Genomic DNA, 10759 nt, shown 5'->3' on the forward strand with positions numbered 1-10759 from the left:
CTTCGCTTGTGCCATGTGACCCCTCAAAAAGTACATTTACTTAATGTGAACGTTCTTTACAAATTTCTGTGCCTTCACTCAAAAAACCCTTTGTAGCCCCTTTTATTTTTAAGAGGATAGGGTAGTGGATGAAACCTCTGGCCTTCATGTGGCAGAATGAAACGTGTGATTCTCCACCAAGTCTAACTCTACATTCACCAACAGGCTTATACTGCTGGTCCTTCTGGACACAACAGACAATCATGTAATCATCAATAACAAATGACAACAACACAACTGACTTTACTTCAGGTTTATTTAGTATAAGCTTGTAGCACAATTATGATAATCACACTGTAATACAGTATGAACATAACAACAAAACGAATGATTCATAACAGCTGTGCAGTAAAACTTTCCTTTAAAAAGCTACACTGTTTTAAAAGCTTTAGTCGCTGTTAGACATCACATAATGCAGGAATGTAATTTTTTCATGATTTTCATTAACCTTAATAATTTCATCATTTTCATATATAAAAATACATAAACATATAAACAGATCTTTCATAAAAAATATAATAAGCTATAATAAAATACTTTTAAAAACCTGAACTCTTCTGTACGTATCCATAACCAGCCTGTTTTACGCAATACTGATCAATTGATTTACAGTCATATTCATCAGTTTGAGCACCCTGTGTATTGAACATGTATTGTTTATGTTATAAGTGTGATGAAGTTACCCTTTTTCCCTTTTACCTTTTCCACTTTATCATTTACTGGTGTATTGGATACTGGATTAGGACCCTATACTTCTATTTTTTGACTACGTTTCCACCTCCCGCTTGTTGGATTATATGTATGTCTATATTCTGGAGCTGAACTTTGCTTGTGTGATTACTATGAACTTGACTTGATTTTGACTCTTGCCTCTTTCGCCTTTTACATCTGCAAGCATCTAACTTTGTCTAGACCTTTACAAATATAACACTTATGCACATTTTTAATACTGTTTATATATTGCATTTTAACATATTGAAAAACAGTAAAACATGTTAATCTACAAAAGATTATGGCAAATTTATGTTTGTCAATATATACAATTTAACTTAGGTATATACTTACATATGATATTATATGTAAACAATATAATTATATAATTCAATAATACATACTATTTTATATGTTATTTATAAATAAAGAAAGGTTTTTTCATCGTATTAAATTTCACATTTATGTTTGTTTTCTGTAGAGGACTTTTTTAATAATTTACACTTAGAAAATCAACAACAGGGGTGTAAGAACTTTACCACATTACTGTAACTATAAGTGCTACAATATAACAAGAACGGAAATGTATAAATACAATAACTCAGTACCTTTTTTTACTAAATTATGTTTATAAACAGGTACTTTGGACTTGAATTCCTGTAGAAATATAATTTTACTTAAGTAATTGTTTTTAAAAAATTCCTCACACGGGTACAGGAGTTGTATACCTTTTCAATCAGTATTGCTAAACTTTTATTTATTTATATAATTTAGAACCACTTATTTGAAAGGGGGTGCCCAAACTTTTGAATATAGAAACATATATATAACACATTTAACAATATATGATACACAAAAACCTTGTATCCCCGAAATGGGAGATGAAACAACAAAAATGGAGAGGCAGGGTTTTTGAGGGACAGCAATGATATATATCATAAATATATTACATATTTGTACTATGTTTGATTTGTTACTTTGTTTGTTTATTACATTATAATTTTTTTTTATTTATCTACCAATCAAAAATTTATGAAATGTATAAGCTTTACATGAGAAAAAAAAAAACCTTTGTATCTTTCAATAGAACAGTTTTTACAGTCTTACAGCATTTAGAGCATTTCTATTGGTCCATTCAACATAAAATATACTGGGAATTACACAACATAAAGAGCAACTGTCAGATTTACATTATGTCAGAAAATGCAAATGCAAATATAGTGATATGAGGTTACTGTGGAGCGTGTATGTATAAAATATAAACATACTTTTATTTTTAAATATATCATCAATCTTTATATATATGGTCATATATTAGATTTTAGTATGGGATATATTAGTATAATCAGCAGGAATAAATATCCTACTGATTTACATAACAACATCTTTAATTTAGGTCAGGCCAGTCTGCTACATGTCTATAAAGGCCTCACATCAGTCTGTGCTTACTGGAATGGTGGAAAGCTAGCAGGTAAGGAAAAGGACACAACCGTATGTAACAGCCCCCACCTCGCCCCACTCCCTTATTACACTCTATAGCTCTGACAGACAGCCAGCCTGCCCTGCCCTGTATCTCAAGCTCTGGGATTGGCTGCAGTCTTTTTGGCCACAACATCGTAGGTCACGCTGTGGTCAGCAGGCACGGTTACAGTCTGAGGAGTTTTCACTGCATGTCTGAGACTGGCATAGTGCAGCTCCACCGCCTACAACAGCAAACACACACACACACACACACACACACACACACACGCACACACACATTTAATCAGGCAGACAACAGGAAACGGAGGCTGATGAACTCCAGCACAGGAATAAGTGATACAGTGCTTGAAGGAGTGATGAACTTTCCTTTACGAACATGAACACACACACACACACACTGATGTGTATATTGCCTATATAGCAGTGTGTCTACCTGTAAAGCTGAATAAACTCATAGTTATTAGTAAACTCCTGCAGTCTCAGCCTTCTCAGACGTCTGTTACACAGCTCTGTATTTCTAAGCAGTTTACCAGCTGACATCGTCCCCTTAGTCGCTCAGGGCTGATGAAATCCCCCATTACTGGAGTGACAGCTAAACTCAGGTGATCTCATTAGCTAACGAGCCCTCTCTGGCTTTCAGTCATTATCAGCACAGTTTACACAGTATTCAGGGCATTGAGTGGCTGATGTGATGGTGTGAGGCTGCTCTACCTTCAGGCTGGAGTTCTCCTTCAAGCAGTTCTCACAGAAGGACGACTGAAAGCCTGAGAAAGGAGGAGTTCAGATTATACAGTCAGTTCAGCGTCTCTGTCATCTTACCTACACACACATACATACACACACTGTTTACCAAAACACGTATCTCACAACTTATATTAAAATATGACAAACTAAGCTAAGCTTCAGCGTCGTGTTTGGGTTTGATAGTCTGAGCGAAGTCTGGGTTTAAGAAGCTGAGATTTTTACACAGTTATTGAGAAATTTATAAAAGGGGATTTGCTGATTTTTAAAGGCTCACTGTAGAGAAGTGTAAATGTGTCAGAGCCAGTTTTCAAAACAGGGATTAGGCCTAGTCCTAGACTAGACAGTAAAATGAACGCACATTTTCCCTTGAAAGTATTCATTACTTTTATTTTGAGCTGTTTTAGTACTGCATTCTGTATTTAGTACTGTGTATTTAGTACTCTTGTTTTGGGCTGTATTTAGTACTCTTATTTTGGGCTGTAATTAGTACTGTGTATTTAGTACTCTTATTTTGGGCTGTATTTAGTACTGTGTATTTAGTACTCTTATTTTGGGCTGTATTTAGTACTCTTATTTTGGGCTGTAATTAGTACTGTGTATTTAGTACTCTTGTTTTGGGCTGTATTTAGTACTGTGTATTTAGTACTCTTATTTTGGGCTGTATTTAGTACTCTTATTTTGGGCTGTAATTAGTACTGTGTATTTAGTACTCTTGTTTTGGGCTGTATTTAGTACTGTGTATTTAGTACTCTTATTTTGGGCTGTATTTAGTACTCTTATTTTGGGCTGTAATTAGTACTCTGTATTTAGTACTCTTATTTTGGGCTGTATTTAGTACTTTTATATTGGGCTGTATTTAGTACTCTGTATTTAGTACTCCTATTTTGGACTGTATTTAGTACTCTGTATTAAGTACTTTTATTTTGGGCTGTATTTAGTACTTTTTATGCAGTGAACAACAGAATGTAAAGAACATAATTCTCAATATGAGACACAAGGTTTTTTGCTTAAAAATAATAATGTACTTATATCTTGAACTTTATGCCCAGTCCTGTAAGTCAGGCCAGGCTGCTCTACAGCCAGACGTCCCTTAAGGCCTCACATCAATCTGCGCTTATAGGGTGGTGGAAACCTAGCAAGTACATTTAGTGGGTTTCTGCTCAGATATTCTTCTTATAGCTCATCAACCAAAGCTTCCACTGTCCTCCCTACACTTCACGCCCCAGCAGACCACACAAGCGCTCTCCCTTCATTTCTGAACTCTCACCCAGATGGTAAAGCAGCATGCTGACGCACAGCACGAGCGCCAGAGCCAGGATGCAGGTCGCGGTGATGAGCAGCTTCCAGCACAGGCCAATCTCTGCCTCAGCCTTCTCTGTACCTGAAACACAAACCACAGAGGAGTGACCACAGAGCAACGAGGTCTCTGCCCCGGTCTGCGGCTGGAAAGTCTTCACTAAGAAGTTCAACAGAGCTTCAGTATCAGGAAACAAACACCTAACAAAAGGACTACCAGAGAAATCATGGTCCTGAAAGTGTGTCACTTTCGCTATGAATGCAGTGGTTGATGAAATGTTTCACCACAGCAGTTACCCCTAAAAAGCAACTGCTGATGGTCTTCATATATCACGGTCTGTGTGTTACTTAAATATCACGAAATTCACGAAACATCCACTAGAAGCTACTTACAGAGAACAGCCTCTGAGGACTCTGAAGAACAAAAGCATCAAGCTTTTTTTTATTGTTGGAGTGTTTTCAGCTTCTGGATCCAATCAGTTAAATACTGTGTGCTTCTCTTCTATTCAGTCTAATTTAATTCACTTCTTCCACACATTACTATAAAACAAAAAACATGCTTTAACTTCAAATAAGTCCAAAAAAGTGTTATGGAACTTCAATTATTTACAGCATGTTCCTGTTCTGTTCTTACAATTAGAAATTCGATGTAGTCGAAACTTTGACATTTTTTTAAAGTGAAAGACTCTTTTTCTTACATTGTGGAAAAGTAATGAGGTAAAAGTATTCATTGTTGAGTACAGTTATACAGTATTATACTAGATACTACAGTATTTCATATGCATGCTTTTGTGCATTCTTTGGAAATCAGAATTAATACTCTTAAGCTTAAAAATCATAGTTACCTTGTAGCTTTAAAAATGATATTTGAAAAAGGGAAATTCTTATATTTTAAGTTCAATTAATACATTGTAATGCAGCAAGTTAGTTATCATTTCTTTGTTAAAGCTGTCAGGCCCTCGTCATCGTGCCCTCCCCCGAGCTGCCGCCCGCAGGCCCAAATAAGGATATTTACATTTACATTTAAGGCATTTAGCAGACGCTCTTCTCCAGAGAGACTTACAGAAGTGCTTTACTATTCACCCAAGAAGAACCTCAGCTAGTTTAAAAGTTTAAAGTCTAAATTCAGATCCTCTAATCTTAGACTCTACTAAACACAAGTCAGTATGGAGACCATAGTACTCTTCTCTTCACCTGAGTCCTCTCAGAAGAGGAGGGTCTTCAGTCTGGGTTTGAGGACAGTGAGTGTTGGACTCTGCTGTTCGGACACCCAGGGGAAGTTCGTTCCTCCACTTCGGTGCAGGACAGTAAAATGTCTGGACGCTCGTCTTCCGTGGATCTTAAAGGATGGCGGGTCGAGCCGAGCCGTACTTGAAGCTAAAAGGACTCTTGGTGCAGATCGGCTTTTGACCATCGGCATCAAGTACGGAGGGGCTGGCTGGTCCAGTCTTGGCTTTGTAGGCAAGAGTCAGGGTTTTGAATCTGATGACCTGGACAGCAGCTACAGGAAGCCAGTGAGAGAACGCAGCAGTGGAGTGACATGGCTAAGGAATTCCTCCTCCTCCTCCCTTGTTTGTGTTCATGCGTGTTCGGTTCTGTTCACTTGTGTTGATTCGTGTTCATTTGTGATCGTTCATTGTTTATTGTTCCTTGGTTTTGTTCATGTGTTGCACCTGGGACTGGGTGTACTTAAGGAGCTTCAACCCCTTTGTTCTCTGCCTTGAATTGACTCATCTAGAATCTGTAGGACCCCCTGAGGTTCCTCACGTGTTACTGGTGTGTTCAGGTCAGCTCTAGTTCTCGACTCACGTTCAGGAGTAGTTCTCCAGTCAACTCTCGTGGTAAGCGAGGCACGTTTGCTTCCTGCTCAGGTTTCCAGGTGAACCCACACTCAAGCAAGGTGACCCTCGTTAACGGCAGCATGCTGCATATTCAGGTTAGGTCGGCCTTGCCGTTTGGTCTAGCACCTGGTTCCCCAGAAACCCCTCTTTTGTTTATAGAGCGCGACTCCATCCTCGGTTTGCTTTAACGCCCTGATGCCCTTTAACAGGCTCTGCCTGTTGGGTTTCGTTCAGGTTCCCTCTTTGTTTCCCTTCAACGACTGCTCGGCTGCCAGCTCCTTCCAGTCCCAGGTTTGTTGTGTTCAGGTTTGGTTGTCACGTTTTGGCTTTGTTTATTGTTGTAACCCTTAGTTGCTGCCTTTTATCTCAGTTGCCCCTTTCTGTTACCCTGGTTTTCATTAATAAAACGTCGTGCTTTGATTACATCTCTGCGAGTGTTCATCCCTCTTGGTCTGGCCGTACACGCCATGACAAAAGCAAGTATATTGGTTTAATACATAGAAAAACAATAGATAATATTTCACTACCTGTCTTTTGCTGTGGTGTTACAGAGACTGAACATGTTTAATATATGTGTTAAGTTCTCAGTTTATTAAATTTTTGAATAGTAAGTTAAATAAAGAAGAACCTTCTGTCAATTTCAAATATTATTTAACTCAACATAATTAAATGCTAAATGGAAACTAAGCTTCTTCTCTTAAAATACTACTTTTTTTAAAGAACAGGAGTAAAAAACATCATGTTAACATTTGGAACAGCAAAGTACTTGTAGTAAACCTCAAAGACTTCTGTCACTCAAGTCTGTACAAATGTAATTTGTTTATTAATTTCATGTAAATTAAACTATCAAAACTATGATAATACATTTTTATGTGGGATCAGTACCACCTATTGGCGACCAGACACACACACACACACACACACACACACACACACACACACAGTTCAGAGGAGGCAAATTTTCATATTTGATATGAAAATATCTGCTGCATCAACAACCACCACCTTTACTCTTCAGGCGCAACACATAACACCACTACCTGCCAGTGAGCTACCACACCATGTGGGAGACCAGGGTTCGATTCCTGGTCTGGGTGACTGTGCTGCGCTACACCAATAAGAGTCCTTGGGCAAGACTCCTAACACTACTTTGGCCCTCCTCTGTAATACCAGTAACCTTGTAAGTCGCTCTGGAGAAGAGCCTCAGCTAAATGCTGATAATGTAATGTAATGTTAATGCCTACAGCTGATCCAGTACTGAAGTATTCAGTGAGGGGGTAGAGCTGTGTCCACTCAGCCTGTGTTCACTGACCAAAACAGTGGTCATGTTGAATCCGCTGATCAGAAGGGAGAACAAAACTTCCCAGCCTTCCTCGTGATTCTTCATTTCTCACTGTGTTTCGGTTCCTTTTCTGTAAAGGATTCTGAGATGACGTTCTTCTTTCTCTGAAGAACCAGTTTTGCCATGCTCTGAATGTTTTAGAATGTGGCTCTGAGGCTGTTTTGAACTTTGGAGAACCAGTCTGAACTACAATAACATACCAAGACTCTTTTCTACACATTCTAGGGAGGCTTTTAATTGGTAGAGAACCTTTATATTATTATAAGGTTCCTCACACATTTATTGTCTTCTCATATCTTGTTTACAGAAAAGTTCTCCTCTAAAGAACCATCACTGAAAGTATGTTTCTTCTGTGGGGTTCTCCAAGGAGTTATTCTGTAGTTGAGACAATAATTTATCTAGAACCGTGATCACTCAGAGTACCATCTGGATGCTTAAGTGATTCTTCCTAGTAGAAAAATTCTCTCATAGATGTTTCTTTACGGAACCTTTTACATGATTCTATATAGCGCTATCATTATGAGTTAAAGAACCCTCTACATAGAACCCCTTTTGCTTGGAGAACACTTGTCAGTAGTATGTTTAGTAGTGTATGATCAGGGCTGATGCTGGAGTGATTAGTGCTCTTTATTAATGAAGGGTTGGAGATATGATTCCTATTTTAGGATGAAGGTTAGGATTAAGCTTAAGATGATCCAGTGATTCAGGCTTTCTCTGGCAGTTTAAGGTGATTTCCACCACAGCTGATGAACACACACTCATCACACACTCATGTGGTTGGTGTGGCACAACAGCTAACAGCACTACCTGCCAGTGAGCTAAAGTAAAGGTGCACGTATTCGTCACTGTACAGTGTGGACTGTACAGCGAAATGTGTCCTCTGCATTTAACCCATCTGGTAGTGAACACACACTCACACACACACACACACACGTGTTAGGGGCAGTGAGTACACACACACACCCAGAGCGGTGGGCAGCCAACTCCAGCGCCCGGGGAGCAGAGAGGGTAAAGGGCCTTGCTCAAGGGCCCAACAGTGGCAGCTTGCCGAGCCCGGGAATCGAACCCACAACCCTGTTATCGATATCCCGGCACTCTAACCGCTGAGCCACCACTGCCCCTAAAGCCTCGTTCCCTGACCGGGAATCGAACCCGGGCCGCGGCGGTGAGAGCGCCGAATCCTAACCACTAGACCACCAGGGAAAACTACCACACCATGTGAGAGACTGGGGTTTGATTTCTGGTCTGGGTGACTGTGGGTGCTGTGCTACACCAATAAGAGTCCTTGGGCAAGACTCCTAACACTGCACTGGCCAGACTCTGTAATACAAGTAACCTTGCAAGTCACAGGCCTGAGAGGACACGTTCGTCTGTACAGCTGAGTAGTGTATGATCAGGACTACAGCATATCCAGCCTCTATTTAACTGTGCAGACCAGGACTAAACCCACTCTGTCAGGCCTGACTGTAAGACATTGTCTAATAGTCGTTATATGAACAGCTCTGTGAGCTTTAGTTTGATTAGCAAATGTGTCGACATGTTTGATTATTTAAAACTGGGCCTGAGAGCTCCTGCTATCTACTGGGTAATGCCTGTAGATAACATGCCTCACTGGTTTGTTCAGGGATATTTAATTATCTGTGTATTCATGTAATTTATTAATCAGCTCCATTAACACGTCTCAGTGACCTGAATGAAAACTGAAACTGACCGGAGAACGTGAGAGGATCTTCAGAAATAGAGAACAGAGAAACAAATGTGTAAGAGCGAGGTGGTAACGCTTGACTTGTCAGATCGGAACACATGATTATTATATTTTATATGAACATAAATGATGTAAAATTTAGTTTAATGTTTTTTTATGCTGGGTTGACAGTTTTCCTGGTAGGCTAGTCTTCTTAATAATGGTAGAAGCATCTTTAGCTATTACAAAAAGCAGCGCAAAAATATTTCGCTTATTCCATTATTTGGCAAGTTCTGCTTCATGCTGTTTGTTATTTATTTCATATTTTTGTACTTTATGCATGTTTTTTGTTGTCCCAGAAGGTAGATTGACACAAGCAACTAGCCATTAATTCTTGTTCCAAACTGCTGCCAATGCAATGACACCAGGCAACCAACATGCTGAGAGGAAAGTGCTATGTACCCGGTTCTCCATTGCACTGGAGTGATGAGTGGGGAGAAGGTACCATCTGCCCACCCTGGAGAGCAGCATCACAGGATTTGAACCAACAATTCTCTGATCATATTGATAGCACCTTATTCCACTGATCCACTCGGGACCCTGTGTTTATACATGTTGTTTTACTATTATTTTCTTATTGTTACTGTGTCTAAAGCTCTTATTTTAAGTGTTTTTTACTTTTTTTTTACTTAAGTATTTTATTTTATTATTTTAATATAGCCAGAAATATCTACAGAAAAATTTACAGGAGAAGAAAACATTTAAAAGTCTATAAAAATATTTTAGATTTAAAAATCAATTCAAAAATTGAAAACATTGTAAATGCAAGGTTTTCGCAGGGCAGGAACAATAAGTATAAAAGTGATGAAGTAAATAAAGAGCAAAAACAACAAAGAAAAGACAAGTAAGTAAATACAATCACCTATCTCATATATAGATCTTTAGATATGAATTTGACAACAATACACCAAAACACAAAACCAACTGAAGAAAGAACAATTAAAATGTGTCTAGCTTGAAAATCTTCTGGGACAAAGTTAAAGGTGGTTTTCTGTAGTATTATTACACACTATAAGTAAAACACAGCTTCACATGATCAAGACCTTGTGTTTTCAGAACCAGTAGAAAAAGTAAAAATAATCCTAACATAAAATCTTTCATCTTTTTAGGCTCAAACAAACCTGATTCAGCTCACCAGGTCATTTCCAAGCCCTTCATGAGCTGAGTCTGGTGTGTTACAGCAATGCTACACGTTTCCATTATTCCTAATGTTATTCCAGCAGTTCTCACATCAGCTCGACATGACTGTGTATCTCTTACCTGGAAAATCCAGAAGGATGGCCTTTCCAAACTGTGTGTAGTGCCCTTCGAGACGTCCACCGCAGTAATAGAGCCCGGCATCAGACTCTCTAACATCCACAATTACCAGACTCACCGAGCTGTTTACACTCAGTGTCTGGAAGTGAGAAGGCTCTAAATGATATTCCTCAACAATAACCTCATCAATACGTCCTTTGATGGCTGAGAAGACCAATATCATCTCATTGTTGCTCAGTCGATACCAGGCTGTGTGAGTGTTGGCAGGGCCGTTGCAAGGCAAGGTGATGTTACCACCAGGTT

General features: G+C 39.0%; 1 protein-coding gene and 1 non-coding gene across 2 annotated transcripts in view; both read right to left on the minus strand.

The window, feature by feature from the left end:
- Nucleotides 1-277: 277 nt before the first annotated feature.
- Nucleotides 278-10759, minus strand: part of LOC140549576 (uncharacterized) — a 12683-nt gene continuing 2201 nt past the window's right edge. Inside the window, exons 2-5 of the mRNA XM_072673329.1 lie at nt 10460-10759; nt 4244-4357; nt 2944-2996; nt 278-2453 (exon numbers count right to left, since the gene is read on the minus strand). The exon at nt 10460-10759 is cut by the window's right edge and continues 51 nt beyond it. Of these exons, the coding sequence (XP_072529430.1) occupies nt 2325-2453; nt 2944-2996; nt 4244-4357; nt 10460-10759 (596 nt within the window). The 3' untranslated portion in view covers nt 278-2324. The remainder of the gene's footprint in view (nt 2454-2943; nt 2997-4243; nt 4358-10459) is intronic.
- trnae-cuc (transfer RNA glutamic acid (anticodon CUC)) lies at nt 8587-8658 on the minus strand. Its single transcript has one exon. It is a non-coding gene; the product is annotated as a tRNA-Glu (tRNA).

This window comes from Salminus brasiliensis, chromosome 2 (genome assembly GCF_030463535.1).
Source record: "Salminus brasiliensis chromosome 2, fSalBra1.hap2, whole genome shotgun sequence".
Taxonomy (NCBI): Eukaryota; Metazoa; Chordata; class Actinopteri; order Characiformes; family Bryconidae; genus Salminus; species Salminus brasiliensis.